The sequence below is a fragment of the Psammomys obesus genome, unplaced genomic scaffold (genome assembly GCF_907164565.1).
Source record: "Psammomys obesus unplaced genomic scaffold, mPsaObe1.curated_primary_1811, whole genome shotgun sequence".
Classification (NCBI taxonomy): Eukaryota; Metazoa; Chordata; class Mammalia; order Rodentia; family Muridae; genus Psammomys; species Psammomys obesus.
This window is the reverse complement of record NW_026596117.1, coordinates 24,364,689-24,382,732: the sequence shown is the minus strand read 5'-3', so window position 1 is coordinate 24,382,732 and position 18,044 is coordinate 24,364,689. Positions and strand designations below refer to the sequence as shown.

The following is an 18,044-nucleotide window of genomic DNA, read 5'->3' as shown; positions in this document are numbered from 1 at the left end:
ACAGGGTGTCACTAGCTGTTAGGTATAGAGACTTGGCTGCTCTCAGAGAAGGAAACAGAAGGAACATTACCCGAAAGAGTGAGCATGTGTGGGGCTTGCCAGGTCCTAGTACTTCTGGCTTCTGGCAAACAGTGCCGGCCCCAGAGGCAGCCCAGACACACTGCAGGTCCTCTGTGCACGCCTGCAGGTCTTCTGGGGATCAGCTGGTTATAAACGTCATCCCTGACCAAAGCTGCTCCTGCTGAAACAGGGAGAGACACCGGCAATAAAAGCTCTGAAGATCTTGGGCTGTTGTTCTGTGAAACACCCTTCCTAAGCCAAAGATTGTAGGGACCAGTGACAGCTCTGCTCCCCAAGAGGTACATGTGTGCCATCCATGCTCCATGTTTGGTGAGCCAGGCACCTGTGCGTGATGTGCTCTGAGGCAGTGTGGCACTGCAGAGTCAGCTCGCTGCTTCAGAAAAGTTCTGACCCCCTTTCACCATCCCCAAGACCTTAAGACCTTGTGCCTTGGATCTGGCATGCAGGGTTCTTGGCACACAGGCTAGAGCCACCTCACCTCTGCTGGGCCTGGCAGTGTGGCTGGCCCAGCATGCCCAGGAATTTGGTCGTCTGTGGCCCTTAGAGCTGTGACTCTGACTGGCAGATGTTAGTGTGGACCACAGTCTCCGAGATAAAGCTGAGTATCAGAACAACAAGAACTCCTAGGCCACAGCCATCATGCTCACAGAGGCGCAGCCTTAGAACTGGAAGGCCCACACATCATGGAGCCTGACCTCAGTAGCTCAGTGTACGGGAGACCTGTCCGTTTGGTTCAGTGAGACCTAGGGACTGCATCAAGGAGACTTCAGAATCACTCAATATCCATCACAACCCATCGTCAGCACCTCACATTTTCACATTTGTTACAAGTATGATTTAAGTGACATGGGGTTATTTATCGTCTCTCTCACTTGTCACCTTGGGAGGGAACACATCTGCCCATCAGAGTTCCTGTAGTGTATTCTTAGTGTAAGCATTTGCTACCCTACGAGGGTAGTCAGGTCCAGACCTCCCTCCACTTGAGTCTGTAGAAGTTGGAATCAGGGGCTGGAGAGATGGCTCAGAGGTTAAGGACATTGGCTGCTCTTCCAAAGGACCCTGATCCAATTCCCAGCACCCACATGGCAGCTTACAACTGTCTGGTCTGTAACTCAAATTCCAGTGGATCTGATTCCCTCACATAGATATATATGTATGTCAAACGTACATAAAAATAAATAAAATTTTTAAAAAGATTAAAAAAAAAAAAAAGAAGCTGGAATCAGTGCCCATTATTGCCATGGCCAGAAGCTCATGGAACCTAGATTATGAAGCAGCCAGATCAGGGATGATTGGCAGAGCACAGAGAGAAAGGAGGCCCTAACAGAGGAATGGTCAGTGCAGAGGCATGAAGAGGAGAAGCAGGACCTTACTGGGGGACCCCTATGACGTTCTGTGCCAGAGTTTAGCTCATGTGGCAGGAAGCCAGGCAGGCCTAGATTTCTAAGGTGTTGCATAGTGGTGGCCAAGGACCATGATTTTTATCTTGGGATTTTTGGTGGTCCTAGTCAGCTTTTAGATTAGGGCTCAGACAGGTTCTGATACGCTTGCCACAAGACTGACTCACCTACAAGGTAGAGAGGAGGATGAGAGCAGGTGAGTGAAGGAAAACTTTGCAGATGCCTGTGAGCACATGGTTGAATTGGATGAGCTAAGTGCAGTCATGGCAGGTGCTAAGAATGTCCTCTGGGCTGAGGGCTCCGTGGATGGGTGTAGACAAGAGCAGAGCCTCCTGCAAGGCAGCCCCAGGGGACTGCGTGTGCTCAGAGGGCCTCTCTCAACTGCCACCTGTCAGGGTCCTAGGGTCGGTAAGGCAGCTTAGATTAAGAGTCCAGCCTTTTGGCTGTATGTCCCTGTTCTAGGTGAAGGCCATAGTTTTCTTCCCTTTGTACTACAGATTTATTATTCCCGGTCTCAAGTGTGTAAAGATGGCAGTTATTAAAGAGGTGTAGAATATAACAAGAAATTACATTATTGTTATTATTATTTTTTTTTATTTTACAACACAAGGCATAAAGGGAAGACACTTAAGAGCAGTCATCATCAGAATAATATTTAAATGGAAGTGACCAATAAAATTGACATCACAGGGTGAAATGTGTATATTCTTTTTGCAAGGGTTAGACATCCCCAGGCAAGCACATAAGTGGCTTGGCAGGCTCAGTGGGCTCAATGTTGCCTGTGTCCATCATCTGTTACCATCAAGGGACCAGAGGGTCATGGAAAGTGGGTAGTGAGCTGTCCTCAGTGGCCCTGACTGTGTGTCTTGTTTTCACAGTGAGCTTGCTGATCTGCTCCTGGGGCCATCGCCATGTCGAGCCGTGGTGGGAAAAAGAAATCGACCAAGACCTCCCGGTCAGCCAAGGCGGGGGTCATCTTCCCCGTGGGGCGGATGCTGCGGTACATCAAGAAGGGCCACCCGAAGTACAGGATCGGCGTGGGGGCGCCAGTGTACATGGCTGCTGTCCTGGAATACCTGACCGGTGAGTAGTGCCGAGCCAGCAGCATCCTGGTCAGACGTGGCAGCTCTGTGGGCCTTCCAGGGACCTACAGGGTCATGTCCTACATGCAGACGCTCTTTCTACCCCTGGAGAAGTCAGAGAGCAGGACAGTAAACGTCTTCACCAAGATCTGCCGGTTGCTAACCTGTCACCTCAGTTCTTTTACACCCCCTTCCCTGTGCACAGTGCCATCTATGACTCTGGATTTCTTTCTTGGTTCGGGAGCCATCTCAGTGTCTTAGGCTGTGCATGCCCGGATTGCCTGGTCTGGTTTCATCTTAAGCGACACACCAGGTTTTAGTTGTTTTTGAGTCTTCCACAGCATTGATGTTTTAAAGTAGCCATGCCACTTGCTTTGCCAGATGGTCTTAGGCCTGGGCTGCTCTCGAGATGCGAGACTTTGGCCTTGCTTTGCAGGCGAGGCCAGAGTAGGGTCAACTCTTCCCCGTGCACTTGGTGTGGGCGTGTCCCGTTTCTTGTTCAGCTGAAGTGGCATCGGGCAGCTCTGCGCATCTCTTCCTGTAGTGCTCTTTGACAGTATCTTCAGTCTCCCAGGCCCCTTAGGCCATGGTGCTTAGGTTGAGCAAGGATTGAGGCAGGGAGGTTGGGCTTTTAATTTATTTTATTTATTATTTTTTTTAGGCAACATCTCAGATAGCCCAGGTTAGCCTCCAAATCTAAAGAGATGAGGATGACCTTGAAACCTATAGTGGTTATTAAATAGAGATTTTTCTAATTTCTTTTATTCTGAATTTCCTAGGTGGCTTTCTTCTGCCAATCAGATGTTTATCCTCCCTCCTACTCTCTCTGCCTTCGCCATTCTCAGTATTTGTGCTATTAGTTTTGGCTCATGATCGTTTGACTGGGTGTGCAACTCATGTCACTGCTCATTTTAATGCTCAGACTATCCCAGGGGGAGGAAAAGCTGCTTCTTACGTTCCTGTGTCCCCGCTGCTTTCTGTATCTTTCCTTGCTCTTCCGTGCAGAGGCGTGCCTTAGTCTCACCCTGAACTACCCTTGTTGCAGCCTTGGCATCGGCCGCTTCTCAGAGACCTGTGGTCCCTTTCACAGATCTGACCTTCTATTGTCCCCGTCGTGGGAGGCAAGCTGAGCAGGGACAGATGCTGTCCCTGTTTTAGTGAGGAGGAAACCAGGCCTCCAAGCGTAAACACGCTTGCCTAGTCTGTGCACGTCCTCTAAGGGGCTCGGAAGGCCCCAGGCGCTGCTGTCTTGTGCAGTGGCACTTATTATTTGGTGAGCTTCCTGGATGCTGGGAAGCAGCTCCCTGATCCTTGTGGCTGCCTCTCCTTTACCAGAAAGAAGAGATTGAGCAGGACAGGGCACCTCTTGTGAGCTGGCACAGCCAGGAGCAGACTTTCTGGACTGCACCTGGACTGCCTACCCTCTCCCTGCAGCAGCTGTCAGGTCACCCTGCTGCAGACACAGTCATGGGAGGTGACAGTCTCGTGACCATCAGTCCTTGAAAAGTCGTCATTTTGGTCCAGGCAGGAGGTGTTTGCACATGTTTTGGAACTCCTGACTTTCTGCTTGGGAAGTGTGCTCACAGGTCTTAGAACTGATAGCTTGAGCTAGGCCCAGTTTACAGAATAGAGGAGGGAACAGGCTAGAATTTAGGCAGAGAAACCAGTGTTCTGCTTTGTTTCTCTGTTCCTGGGGTAAAACATTGACTCAAAGCAGCTTGGTAAAAGGAGATAGTTCATTTAGCTTTCAGGGTGAGGTCCTTCCAGGGAAACCAAGGCAGGGTCTAGGGGTAGGAATGGAAGCAGAGCGCATGAAGGAGCACTGCTCCCTGGCCTCCTTCCAGGTTTGTATTCAGCTACCTTTCTCATACAGCCCAGGTCGGTCTGCCCATGACGGTACCGCCAACGGTGCACTGGGTCCGCCTACATCAATTAACAGGCAAGAGAATTTCCCACAGGCAACCCATAGGCCAGTCTGTTGGAGTCGGTTCCTTAGTTGAGGCTCCCTTTTCTTAGGAGTTATCAGATTGATAACCGAAGCTGACTGTGACACCTGGGAAATGATGTTTAGCATTGACAGAGACAGAGGAGGGTGACTGGATGGAAAGCAGAGGGGTTTGTAGTTTCACAGCAGTCAACGAGCGTCACGACCTACTGTGACTCACCTAACCTTTCTGGGCCCACACTCCTTACAGCTCCGATGGAGACAGCCATCCCTGCTCCACCAATCCCAGGCTCTCTGAGTGCCAGAGGGGCTTCCTTAGAGCAAGATGGAAAGAGTTGTTGTATTGGCCTCTTAACACCACCACATCCCTGCTGCCAGAAAATTCACAGACACTCTCATTAGGTTAAATGAAACAGGTTTTCATTCCTTCCCTACAGCTTCCTCTGTTTTGTTGGTGAAGTGTGAGGGGACAGTGTCACTGCTCGGCGTCTCAGGTAGCTGCTGCCACATGTATCTGTATAAGTGCCTTGTCTTTGCCTGTCTCATTATGAATCGGAGATCCAGGTGAAGGTCCTTTTGCATGGGTCTGGAGACCTTGACCATATTGTACCCACTGGTCCCTCCTAGCCGTGGTCATGCGTGTTGGTGCCCACAATGGAGAGTGGCTCAGCAAGGGGAGCCCATGACCCGGGCTGGGCAAGCAGCTGAGAGGCTTTCTTTTCTGGGCAGCAGCTGTAGCAGCTTTTGCATAGTGAAGTGTGAGTTATCTTGTGTTCTATAAAGCTCCTCCATCAGGGAATCCTGCTGAATTCTAGCTGAATTCCACACTGTGTCTACCTGCATGCAGCTTTAGTCCTTGGCATGAACATCCCCTGACACTGCCGGTCACATGCGTGGCCCATGTGACCCGGAAGAATATCCAGAGTTGTCAATGCTACACTTCACCCTTGAGGTCACCACACCCTGTCTCCTGAAGGAGAAGAGCAGATAAGCTCAGGGGCCGTGCCCAGCTAGGACCTTGTAGTACGGTACAGCGTGCGCTGTGGCTGCCCTCAGAAGGTTACAGTGCTCAGTCTGTGGGGCCAGGACGTGATGTTCACGGAATCTGGAAGCTTTAGGTGTCTTGCTTTGGGGCCTTGCAGTGGGAAGGTGGGCCAAACCCTCTGTCCGTTGTATTCATTGCTTTTGTTTTCCTAAGGACCCGTTCTCATCTACCTGGCACGTTTATTTACTATCTGCTGTTTGCCGGGTGCTGTGCTGTGCTCTGCACGAGAGCAGAGTGATGGGGAGAACGGGCTCCGCTCTGTGGAGCTCTGTCCAGATTAAGTGCTATGTGCAAAGTGGCGTGAACAAAGGGACGCCTGATTCACTGGAGAAAGCTTCCGGGGGTAGGAAGGGGACGTCAGCATAGGCCGGGGAAGGCCCTGGGGTCAGGCCATCCTGCAAGAGCCAGGAGAGAGGTTTCTACCCTCAGTTTCCCTGTGCTTGACACAGCTACTGGATGCTAGCCCCACACTCAAGCATGAGACAGCTATAGAAGAGGAAGGAGCAGAAGGACCAGCCTCCTGTCAGCTTCGGGGCTAGCTGAGGTGCGCCTCAAATATGGTGCTGTGACACAGGGCAGGTGCCAGAGGGAAGCCCCCCTCCCCCGGCGCATCTTCACTGTGATATGTTGGTACAGACACCAGAGCCATCTCCAGCCAGAGAACTTTGGCCCAGAGCAGGTAGAGATGGTAAAACAGGGCCGCCTGTGCTGTGAGGTGGAAGTGGGCCTGGGACCAGGTCTCAGGAAGCGTCTCCTTGGAGGTATGTGAGGAAGTGATGGTGACATTGGTTCTTAATCTTGGGTGGGAGCCCAGTCATCTGCTGAGGTTAAAAGGAGTGTGTACCACCTGGACGAAGCCTGGGTCTAACAGCCTCCTCCTCCAAATCTCAGTGCGCTGCGGTCAAAGCCTGGCCCAGTTCTTCCTCGGGCCCAATTGGAAGAGTATAGTGCTGGATGCTAGTCCTTGGGGGTACCTCAGCTTTGCCTCCCAGCCAAGAGGTCAGAGCAGCCCTACCTCTCGAGAGTGCTATGTACACTGATCTTGCCCAAAACAGGTAGCTTGTATTTCATATTACACAGTCAGCAGCAGAAAAAAAAAAAGTGTTAGGTGCAGTGAGGCAATCAAGGACAGACTCTGCCCAGCCATCATCTTTGACTCATAGTATTGGGGAACCTTAAAATTTTATATTTATTTCGAATCCTGTATATACGTAAGCATGTAGGGTGTGAGGTCACTCTGTGAAGGTGCGTGCAGTACCTGCAGAGGCCAGAAGAGGGCACCTGACCTGTTGCTGGAGTTAAAGGCCCTAGTAAGCTGTCTGGCATGAGTGCTGGGAACCAGTCCTCTGCGAGAGCTGCAGCCACTCGTAACTGCTGCACAGTCTTCCTAGTTCACTGAAGAACTTTGTGATGAATGATATCTTAAGGAAAATTTGACTCTTGCTGAAGTCCCAGAAAACCAAAGAGCCTCTCCCTGCTCAGCAGTGTTGATAGTGGGAAGTGTGATGTCAGAAATGGGACTTGGGAGCTGGAGAGATGGCTCAGAGGTTAAGAGCACGCACTTAGCAGCTCACAACTGTTTGTAACTAAACTATCAGGGATCTGACGCCTCCAAGGGCGCCTTGTGTTCATGTGGCACACATACATGCAGGCAAACAGCTATACATATAAATATAAAAGACACACACGGGGCATTTCTTCTGTTCCCCTGGAATTTTTATTGGTGTTGAGGTGACATTTAAGTGGTAGTGTAGTGTTTGTGGCTGAAATCAGGGAATGACCACAGTCATACTCCCTTTAAAACAAACAAACAAACAAACAAAAAGAAAACATACTGATGTTGCTGAATTCCCAAAGCAAAGAGATTCGAGGTTAGTGGATCCCAAGGTTTATCACAGGCTTCCAAAGAACACCTGTGTGAGTCAGGTGTGATGATGCCTGCATTTAATTTCAGCTCAGAGGCGGAGGCAGGAGCTTTACTCTGAGTTGAAGGTGAGCCTGGTCTACATAGCGAGTTCCAGGGCAGCCAGGACTACAGCAAGAGACCCTGTCTCGAAATAACAACAAAAACAACCAACCAGACAAAACAACCTATATAAAAGTTCTGCTGTGACACAGTCAGGGACACCAAGCCCAGAAGAGGTGGCGTTCGAGGAGGGCTAAGTTAGAAGACACCAAGTGTCATCTTAAAGAATGAACTGTGGTCCGGCTTGGCATTGATTTTCCAAGATGGACCTGGGAGACTCAGGTCTCCTCCACAGAGAGCCTGTAGCTTACGTGAGACGGACACCCAGGGCAGGCTTGTCATGCTATGGGAGCCACTCCCACACCGTGTTAGCGAGGGACCTAGTTCTAGTCACTGGGACTGGAGTCTTGCCCTGGAAGGAAGAGGCTTTGTGGCCTCTCAGTACTGGCCCTGAGAGAACCAGCCTTGTTCTTTCACAATCAGACCACTTTCCTGTTTTTTTTTTTTTCCAGACACCCTGTTACATAGTCTGCTCACACACCAATACTTAACTCTCTAGTGACCTAAGCCTGTGTGCGAAAATGAAATCCACCAGCAAAGGATGCCGTGCATTTAAGCAGGCTGGGAAGCGTTGGCCACCAGCTCCCAAGGTTGATCCCCCGCACAGGATCACTGAGTCAGAGCCGGGCTCTTTACAAAGCTAGCATCATAGTAGTAGATCTTTGTCTGGTAAGGCAGTGGCCTGTGGCTTTTCTGTCTTGCTTGGGTCAAATCTATAAAATGGTGATGACACCCATCAGCACTTGCATATTGCTAATCCCTCACTTTTAAATTCCATTTCCCGAGGGCCCCCTCCCCCACGTTCCAGATGTTGGTCTGTCTTCCTCTCCCTTCTCGCCCCTGGCCAGGGCCTTCCCACGTCCTCTCACAGCTGATGTGATAGTTAGGTACTTGGCTGGCAGTTGTAGACTTTCAGGGCTAGCACCTGACGTGGAGAAGCGGCACCCCCAGGGTGACCTGCTGGCCACTGCACAGGCTGAATGAGGTTCAGCTCTTGGGCCTGCCTGCGCTAAAACCCTACGTACAAGGCGTGGCTGCTAGATGTGTTCCCTCACGTCAGCAGGGTTTGGCTGACAAAATGGCGCTCCTCACCAACACAGCTTGTGTTGGCTTCTGGTCTCTAGCTAAATGGTATGTGTCAGTCAGTGGGCCGACGTCTACTCTCTTAGGTAAAGGGGGCGAGGGCTCTCCTGGCAGCGGCATACTCTGCCACGCAGATGAGCCTGGTGGCTAGTACTGTCACACTTGCCACTTCGGATGAGAGGAAGAACCCTGCAAACTTTGAAGACTGGCATAGGCAGGCTTGCAGTTAATCTGTCACTTTCCTTAAAAAACGAGTCCCGAGTCTCTTCTGCTTCCCTTTCTGGGACACCCCAGTGTGTCCTGAACTAACACTGCTAAAAATAGAGCGGAAAGAGAAATTTATTCAGGCTCTTCGATGCTCCACAGGCCTCCAAATGCCTGCATCCCTTGTGTGCATGACTGCTCATGACACTGCGTTCCTCAAGAGCCAATACCAACTTCCTTTTCCTTAAAAGAAAACAAATTCGAAGTAAAAATTTTTAAGGAGTTAGGGGATTGCTACTAGAAGAAATGTGGCTGTGAAAGTGAAAGTTCACTAGCCGGAGGGCATTTGGATACATTGTTTCCTTTCCTGGCTTTGTGAGTATTTTCTGTCGGAAAGTTCGGAAGCTGAAACTCACTTGTAACCCCACCAACCACCGGGAGCAGCTGGCTGTGCAGTCCGCTGTGGCACGGGAAACAGTCTGTTAGCTTGTTACTAGCATAAACTGTCAGTAGTGTCTGTTTGTATCGGTGCCTGTTTTTTTTTTTTTTTTTTTTTTTTTTTTTTTTTTTAACCAGTGAACTGTCAGGTGATTAAGGAGATTAAGGAACTGTGACCAGTGACCGCCTGTGACCTCTCAGTCCTCCAGGCTCCTTAGGGGTGAGGGATGGCTCCAAGGAGCCCTTGAAAAAGTCAGTTTAGCACTACTTCCCTAAAAGAGTGGGGTCGACAGATTCTGTTGGGGCGTGCTTTGGGGTTTGGAGGGAAGAGTCTTGAAGCCAAGGGTGGTCTTCCTTCAAGCCGTGGAGGTGCAGCACAGCTCGAAGACTGGCTTCCTCCTCTTCACATGATTCTGCTGTGGAGCTCCCAGACTTAGTTCTCATAGAAGCGTTGACAGTGGCAGCTTCCTCCTCCTCTTCTCCTTTCTTTTCCTCTCCTCCTCCTTCTCCTCCTCCTTATTTTTTTTCTTTTTTGAGACAGGGTTTTCCTGTGTAGCCTAAGCTGTCCTGGACTTTCTTACTTAATCTAGCTTTAGTTCTTCCCTGCCTCCCTCCGCCCCTCCCTCGCTTTTTATTTCTCCCTTCCCTTTCCTCCCTCCAAGCCTTCCCCACTTTCCTTCAAATTTATGGCCTCTTTCACTGTTACTGCATGTGTGTGTGTGTGTGTGTATTTCTAAATATAACCTGTTCAGTCCATATGTTATTTGTATGTATACTCTCAGAGCTGACCGTTTGGCAGTTGGCAGCCAGTTGGTTTGCTTTCCCCTGGGGAAGACCATCTCCTACTCCCAGGCATTGTGGGTCTCCTCTACCCACTTTGGCGTGTCCATTGGTATTGTCCTTGTTCAGCTCACTTGTGCAGTCATGTTGGGGGGCTTTCTGGGTGTAGCTTCTGGCCTTCCTAGGAGACTCAGTTTCAAAGCAAACTCCCTGATCCGCTGGCCCTTATCATTGTTTTGCCCCCTTTACTGTGGTGCTTCCTGAGCCTTTGGTGCAGGAATCTCTTGTAGATGATTTCATTCAGACTGGGTTCTACAACTGTTTGTAGCTGGTTGTGGTTTTTCTGTAAGGTCTTTCTGTAGCAAAGTGAAGCTTCTTTGATGAGGGGTGAAGATTACACTTATCTGTGCATATAGACATGTATAGATTGTTGTTAGAGATTATGCCAGTTAATCTGGCTTTCCTAAAAAGTCTGTGGAATTGTCCAGGAACATGCAGATAGGATCTCCTTGAAATAATTGTTCTAGGACCCTTTCTCGCCCAGGGCTGGAGCACAACATTTAGGTCAGAAAGGAGAAAGCCTCATTGTTTAGGCTTGTTTGCATGTTTGTTTTGAGACTGAGTCTCACTGTGTAGCCCTGGCTTGCCTGGAACTCATTGTGTAGATGAGGCTGGCCCCACACTCAGAGATTTGCCTCTCAGGCACTGGGATTAAAGGCTTGTGCCACCACACCCAGCCCTACCATTCCCCCATTTGGAAGTCTGAAGCCCATGGTAGCCTAGAAGTCACTACATATCCATGTTAGAACCGCCCTGCCTCGGCATCTCCACCACACTCAGAACGCTGATCCTCTTGACAGCGTCTGTTTGCTTGTTTTGTTAATGTGGTTCTGGGGCCTAGAACATCACATGTGCTAAGCAAGTGCTTTGCCATCGAGCTATATCTCTAGCCCTGGACAGCATCTTCATAGGACAGAAAAATTAATTTTCACAAAGTCTAGCCTTTCGATTTGTTCTTTCACAGATGAGCCTTAATTGTGTTCATCATCAGACCCAAAGTCATCTAGGTTTTCCCCTTTGTCACTTTCCAGCTTCATAGGTTTTGTCCTTTACAGTTATATCTGTGGTCTACTTTGAGTTAATTTTTTTTTTTTTTTTTTTTGCCTAGAGTGTAATATCTATGTTGAGACTAGTTCTTTTTACATGTAGCTGTTCACACATCTAGAGTGTTGTTGAAAATCTCTGCCTTATTGAAGGTACAGCAAGTGCCTAAAAGCTTTAGTGAGTAGGGAGGCTGCCCGTGTCTTCATGACATCTCTTGAAGGGTGCTCTTAACTTTTTCTTCATGCCGCCAGTATCTACAGAACAGACAAGCTCTACATGAAGGGTCTGTTTTTCTTGGGCCAATAGGAGCTTATAGCATCTTGAAATCTATGTTGGTTTCACAAAGCATGGCACAGCCTTAATGTCCTTTCTTCCCACCTGGGATTCATATGTGTTCATGGTGAATATTCTCAGGTTGTTGGGGAAACTGATGATATCTCGGTCTCCATAGATTACAAATTTAACTTGTATTAGTATTTCATTCCACTTTCTTGTCTGTTCATCTTACTGGTTTTTCAGAAGTTCTTATGAACTTTCTAGATAAGTACTTCTGATTGGGCGGGTGCCCTCCACGGCTCTCCAGTTTATTGGCTCTCTCACCAATGACATGTAGCCTGTGATTCAGCCAGGAAACTGTACCATGTGAGATGTACATGTCCTGGCGGGCCCGTGTCACAAGGCCTGTGTGTGTGTGTGAAACACAGTCTTCACCATCTGTGTTTTTGAGGCAAGGTCTCTCATTTTCGCTGCTGCACTGTGTACTCCAGGCTGCCTGGAAGCCTCTGGGTGATACTCCGGTCTCTGCCACCATCTTGCCGTAGGAGCTCGCATCACCTTGTGGGCTGTTTTGGATATGGGTGTTCAGAGTCTGTGGAAAGTGCTTTTTGCCACCGAGTCATCTCCCAGCCTGGTCCACAGTGTTTGCATTTCACGTGCCATACTGCAATTTCTCCTAGGCTCTGCTGGAGCTCTTAAAACAGTTGGCTTGTTTACATTCATTTTAATATGACTTCTTGCTTTTACTTATTTCTCAATTATCATATTTAAATAAGTTTTACAGCTACTACATATCTTTAAATGATAATATGAAATCTTAAGAAAAGATTTATTTATTTTAGTTTTATGTGCATGGGTGTTTTGTCTGTCTGTATGTAAGCACACCCTTTGTGTTCAGTGCCTGTGGAGGTCAGAAGGGGGGGGTCTGGTCCCTTAGAACTGGAGTTACACATGGTTGTGATCCCCCATGTGGGTGCTGGGAACTGAACCCAAGGTGCTCTACAAGAGCAGGCAGAGCTCTTAACTGTTGAGCCATCTCTCCAGCCCTGATAGTAACACATAGCTTCTCCCTCCCGGCTCTTTGGGAGATAGGACGTACATTCATCCACACGCACACAAACTTCATACCTATTTTGTATGTGTGTGTATGTACATGAGCATGCTTCTGTGGCATGTGTGGAGGTCAGAGGACAACTTTTGGGAGTTAGGTTCCCGAGATTGAACTCAGGTTATCAGGCTTGGTGGCAAGAGTCTTTATCTGCTAAGCCATTGATCCAGCTATCCAGATATATATACACATATATATACACACATATGTGTGTGTATATATATGTGTATATATATATATGTGTATATATATGTATACACACATTTATACACACACATATGTATATATGTGTGTGTGTGTGTGTGTATAATTGTTGTTATACTCTGTAACAATTTGTACATATATATAATGCATTTTGGGCATTTTGACTTCTGTCACCCTTTCTCATCCCTCTTCTGCTCCTGTAGCACTCTGGTCCAACAGGCTTCAGGCTTCCCTCCTACTTTCAAGCTCCTCTGTGTCTGTGCACCACTGACTTTAATTAGGGTTGCCTGTGTGAGAATGGTGGATAGTCACTTACATCACTGAAGAAAATGCCTCTCCCTTCCCATAGGCCTCTATTTTGAATGGTTTCTCTTTTCGTATTCTTACTTGGAAGCATTTGGAGCTTACCTGATGTGTAGAGTAAGATAAAGATCAATCCGCATTTTATTTCCTATTGTAAGCTGGTTATCCCGTCCCAATTAATTAGACATTCCATCCTTTCCCCCTGTATCTCTTTTCTGCTTTATTGGTCTGTCTTGTCATATACTTTTTCCTTGTAGCAGTTTCTCATACCCAGTGGCATGCATTGCCTTGTCTTTTGTTGAATTTATTTCCTTTAGTAGGTAAGTTCCCATAGTAAAATTCACAGATAGGGATGTTCAGTAACGCATAACATCTCTCTCCCAGCACTTTGTCTACCCGTGTCTCCCTTGTTTTTTATATATGTACTTTCTGAAGTTGCTCTTTTCCTTTGGTATTCCAGAATAAATACAGAAAATGAAGTGGAAAGAAAAACTAGCGTGCCAAGAGGCTAATGGGTCCACAGGGTGCACACAGGCCGCTCTAGTTGGGAGAACCTGAGGCTCTGTAATCAACCCCTTCACTGAGCGCAGTCTTCACTGGGGACTTGGGGGCAGGGCTTGTCAGCACCCCGGGCCAGCCTGGCCTGCCTTCCTCTGGGATGGCAGAATAGATGAAACCAGGCCAGGGCCGTGGAGAACGCCTGCCTTTCACGCCTCCCGACCATGCCAGTGCTCAGGCCTCCCATTCAGGAACTCACCTGGAATGACCCACCTGTGAAAGACTCAGTAGGCCCTGACCAGGAGCACGAGCTGGGTGCTGGAGTCAGGACCCAGAGTCAGCCGTGTGAGAGGCCGCCTCTGTGACTCCAGGGTAGGGACCGTGCCCTCTTCTGCTTCTCTCCAGTAACATACTTAGCTTCAGCACAGGGCCTGGCGTCCCACAGCTTCATGGGACCGTTCTTTACTGCAGGGCGAGGAGGCTAGTCAGGGTGCTGAGCTTCGGGAGGGGCTGGGCTGGTGGTGCCCTGTGCTGCTGGGAAGCTCTGGACCCTGCATGTTATGTGAAGCCGACTTAGGAAGAGCTCGAGAGCTGTGGGCCACACCTGCGTGAAGACGGCACCTGACAGGGCAGCTGTTGCTGGCAGACGGGTGGGGTTTGGAAGGCTCACACAGACCACTTTCACCTGTTGCCCCTAAAAGCCACCGAGGGCTTTTTGATGCTGTAGAATCACTCCCCAGGTTTCCCACTGAAATGACAGTGGCCGGGGAGAGACATTTACAATACTCTTGGTTCCTAAATCTAGTCAACCCCCAAATACTGTGAAAACAAAAGGTAATTCCTCAGTGCTATAATGAGCTGCATCAAGACCAAAGGTATGAATCACCCCGCCTCTTACAGGTGACACACTCCCTCCTTGGATCTGCCAGGCTGCTCCTCTCAGCCGGCTGCTCTGACCCTAGTCCCTCCCTTTCTTCCTTCTCTTCTGACACCCCAGCCCCTTCTTTGTTAATTAGGCAGTCACATCTTCCATTTAGTGGCTGGAAAGTGTGGGTTCTCAGGCCCTTCAGCAGCTTGCTGGGCTATTTGGTGCCCTCTCAGAGTGTGCTCATACACCTGTCTGTCTGGATCTCAGTAGAAGCCAGGCTCCTTACAGGGCTCCCATTTTGCCTGGAATAGCCATTTGGAAACTCAGTCCCTCTACATCTTCGTTCTGCCCTGAGTGATGTTCCGAATGTATAATCGGAAGCTGAGGTAGACTTCGGTGATCATTTGTCTGTGTTTTTGTAAATCTGGATACTGCTGCTGAAAGTCAGAATCTGCATTCATGGAGAACATGAGGACACCTTACCTAAGGCAGCAACTCACTGGAGACTACCAGTGTGTGCGTAAGGACCTGCATGGGCTAGAGACTGCAGGATGACAGGCACCCAGCCAAGAGTGAGGGAAATCTAGAGCATGAGTGGGAAATGCTATATGACCAAGGAGGGGATGGTCTTTGGGTGACCTTTGCTGGGGTTTCGGAGAGGACCTGGCCATGCTGGCAGCCACAGAACAAGCATGTTGCTAGGGAGCATCTGCACAGCCAAGAGCTTCAGGAGGAACCCCATAGGCCTCAGAGAGGGAAGGCCTGCCCTGGCCCCCAGTGAAAACTTGTGTTGCTCAGGGGTGCTGGGGAGGAAGTGGGGGGCAAGAGACTGGACCAATGTCCCTTCATTGGTCCCCTCAAAGAAGGGGGGGTATAGAATGGAATGCTAATGGAGAGCTTATGCCAGGGCTCGGACACTGAGCCCTGGATAGCCTAGCCTGAGCCCCTAGCCTCAGGAGCCCACGGATAGGACAGAGGGGAGGCTAGTGAGGGTGGCCCCCAGAAGCTGCAGTCCCTCTTGGAGTCCTTCCTTTTGCAGCATTTGCTCCATTTGTTACTCCTCCAGAAATACTCAGCCATGGACAGCAACCTGAAGGTCCCCATGCTTGTAAACTTGCTGTGAGAGGGACAGGCTGGGAGGAGTGGCTAAGGGCCCTTGTGACCTGCGGTAGCTAAAGCCTGTGGGAAAGCACGGAGCAGTGCCATTTTGCACTTTTGTTTTGATTTCTTTCCATGTGTCCCTGACTTCTCTCTGATTCTGGTTCCCCATGGCCATGCTGTACCCACAGCAATGCAGTCTGGGGCTTCTGTGCCTGGTTGCCTCTCTACAAGTCCATCTGGGAAATGGTTCCAAGCAGGGGCTTTTTAAACAAGCTTCCTCTTTGCGTTATACTTTTTAAATCATCTCATTTCAGCAGACATCTGATTGTTCACCCTTCCTGGGCTGAATCAAGAACAAATGGCTGTGGTTTTCCATGTTAAAACAAACATACACATTAACGGTTTCCTTGTAAATTAATTCAGAGACCTTGAAAGTAAGTGGTTGGTGGTGCAGGGGACCCTGCCCAGCACCGGCCAGGGATGGGACTGGTTTTCTTAGACCACCTCCCTTTCCTCCTCCTCTATGGCCTCAGCACTGGTTTTGCCTTGCCCTGGTGCCCCCTGCTGGGGTCAGATGAAAGTCCCAGACCCCATCCTGAGGCAGAGCCCGCCTGTGCGGCTGCCTGGGTGTGCTGTGTTCTATCAAGGCAGGTCTGGCAGGATGAGGTTAATGGAGTTCAAGTGCATTTTTCAAACATATGTAAACTGTTAAGTGTAACAGCAAAGGATAAAGTGCTGGGGAGGAAACACCAGATTTTCTGTTGCATTTCTCTTGCTTTTGCTTCTCATATACATCTGTTCGCCCAGTTGTTTAGATGGAAGAAACCAGTGGAAAGGAAGCCTAGTTTCTTTTCCTAGTAATCATGGCTTTATTGCTGCTATCTCCTCCCTTACTCACCCTCCCCCTTCTTCTCTTCCCCTTGTCATAAGGGTATTATAGTAAATAGTATCACATATTTACTGAGCATTTTACATAGTAATTCAACCCTACAAACCTCAGTCCCTGTTTGCTAGAATAGGAAACTGAGGTTGGGTGTTGTCTTGGCCACAGCAGTTATTGGAGCTAAGAATCAGGCCCTGCCTGACAGCAGACCTAGTGCCAGTCATGGCACACTCATAGCTGCTGCCCATTGCTGCAGGCCACCTGCAAGGTGCTCTAAGTGGAAGCTCAGATCTGCAAAGGTGAGAGAGTGTTTCCTGGCAGTGGAGCTACTCAAGAATTGGGATTGCCAGGTGGGTTACAGTTAGGCAATGATTGCCAACAATCCTAGTATCTCTCTTCTGTTAACACGCATGTCAAATGATTTTACTTTGACATGTGCAAAAGAGTGCCCAGTGGAATGTATTTTAAAGACTCCCAAGGTAGGCGGCAGTTCTGTCTTGTGGGTAGTCTTTGTGGGACTGGCCCAGAGGCCACCTAGTTTGTGGAACTGATAGCAGGGATTAGCTTGAGTGGGCCTTGCAGGAAGCAGTGAGCAGCTCACTTTGCAAGACTGTCTGTAATGCCTGCGTAACCCTTACTTTGAGGCATACCCAGTTCCTCTGTGAGCCCAGGGCAGGGTGGAAGTAGGCCAGGGAGGGATAAGCCAGCAACAGGAAACTCTGCTGTGACACAGAGCTCCACCAAGGGGACAGCCTTGCTGGCTTTCCTTTCCACCATCTCCTTGCCCCATAGCAGTGGGCTCTGTGGTGGACATGGCTGCAGACACCCCAGTCCCCTGGAAGAATGGGAGAGGGCCAAGGTGTAGTCAGGACACAGGAAGCTCCTAGAGTCAGCTCCAATTGGGTTGATGGGGTTGAGGCCTTGTGGAATGGTGTCCCAGTTCTGAACTTAGTGAAGTCAGTGGAGGGGTGAGGAATCAAAAGAAATACAATAAACAGATTCCTTGTCATGTTGTTGGCTCTGTAGCAGATATCTGTATTCTCTTTGGGATTACATGAGCATTTGCTTTCTTTGATTTCTGATTGTTAGTTTCAATCTTTCTTTCGTTAGACAAGATGCTTCAAACAGCTCGGTAAAAGCCCCAGATTCTTTCCTGTTGCAAGGTTTGTGTTTGGAGTTTGGCGCAGCCTCACCACATCACCTGTTAGCTGTTAGAGTCTAATTCTGCAAGCCATGACTTCATCTCCCTAAAGGAAGGTAGACGAAATGCTTCCATGAAGCAGAGTTGGTTCAGTTCAAGATGTTGCTGTGGGGAGGGGGAGGGGTTAGGTTGTAAAACTTTGGTCTTGGGGCATACTTGAGAAGTAGGGCTGTCAGACTTGTTCAGCCAGCTGTCCCAGAGATGGACAGGCTGCGAAAGCATGGCCATGTCCAGGGCTGTGAGAATCTTTGGGAATCTTGTCATGTTGCCCTAAAACCATCATGTTCAATGAGGCCAGAAGCTTTGGGCTCTGAGGAGACAAGGCCGCATCACTAGTCACCAAAAGCCAGGAGGCAGTTGCTCATGAGTTGTCTCACCCTAGACCTGCCCAAGAGTGGGATGCTTGTGTGTCTT

At 49.1% G+C, this 18,044-nt stretch overlaps 1 protein-coding gene across 4 annotated transcripts in view; it reads left to right on the top strand.

Moving 5' to 3' along the window:
• Positions 1 to 18,044, top strand: part of LOC129692845 (core histone macro-H2A.1) — a 63,463-nt gene that overhangs the window by 7,048 nt on the left and 38,371 nt on the right. For all 4 annotated transcript variants that reach the window (XM_055629367.1, XM_055629366.1, XM_055629364.1 and 1 more), the window contains exon 2: positions 2,360 to 2,564. In XM_055629367.1, coding sequence (XP_055485342.1) covers positions 2,393 to 2,564 — 172 coding nt within the window. In that variant the 5' untranslated portion in view covers positions 2,360 to 2,392. The remainder of the gene's footprint in view (positions 1 to 2,359; positions 2,565 to 18,044) is intronic.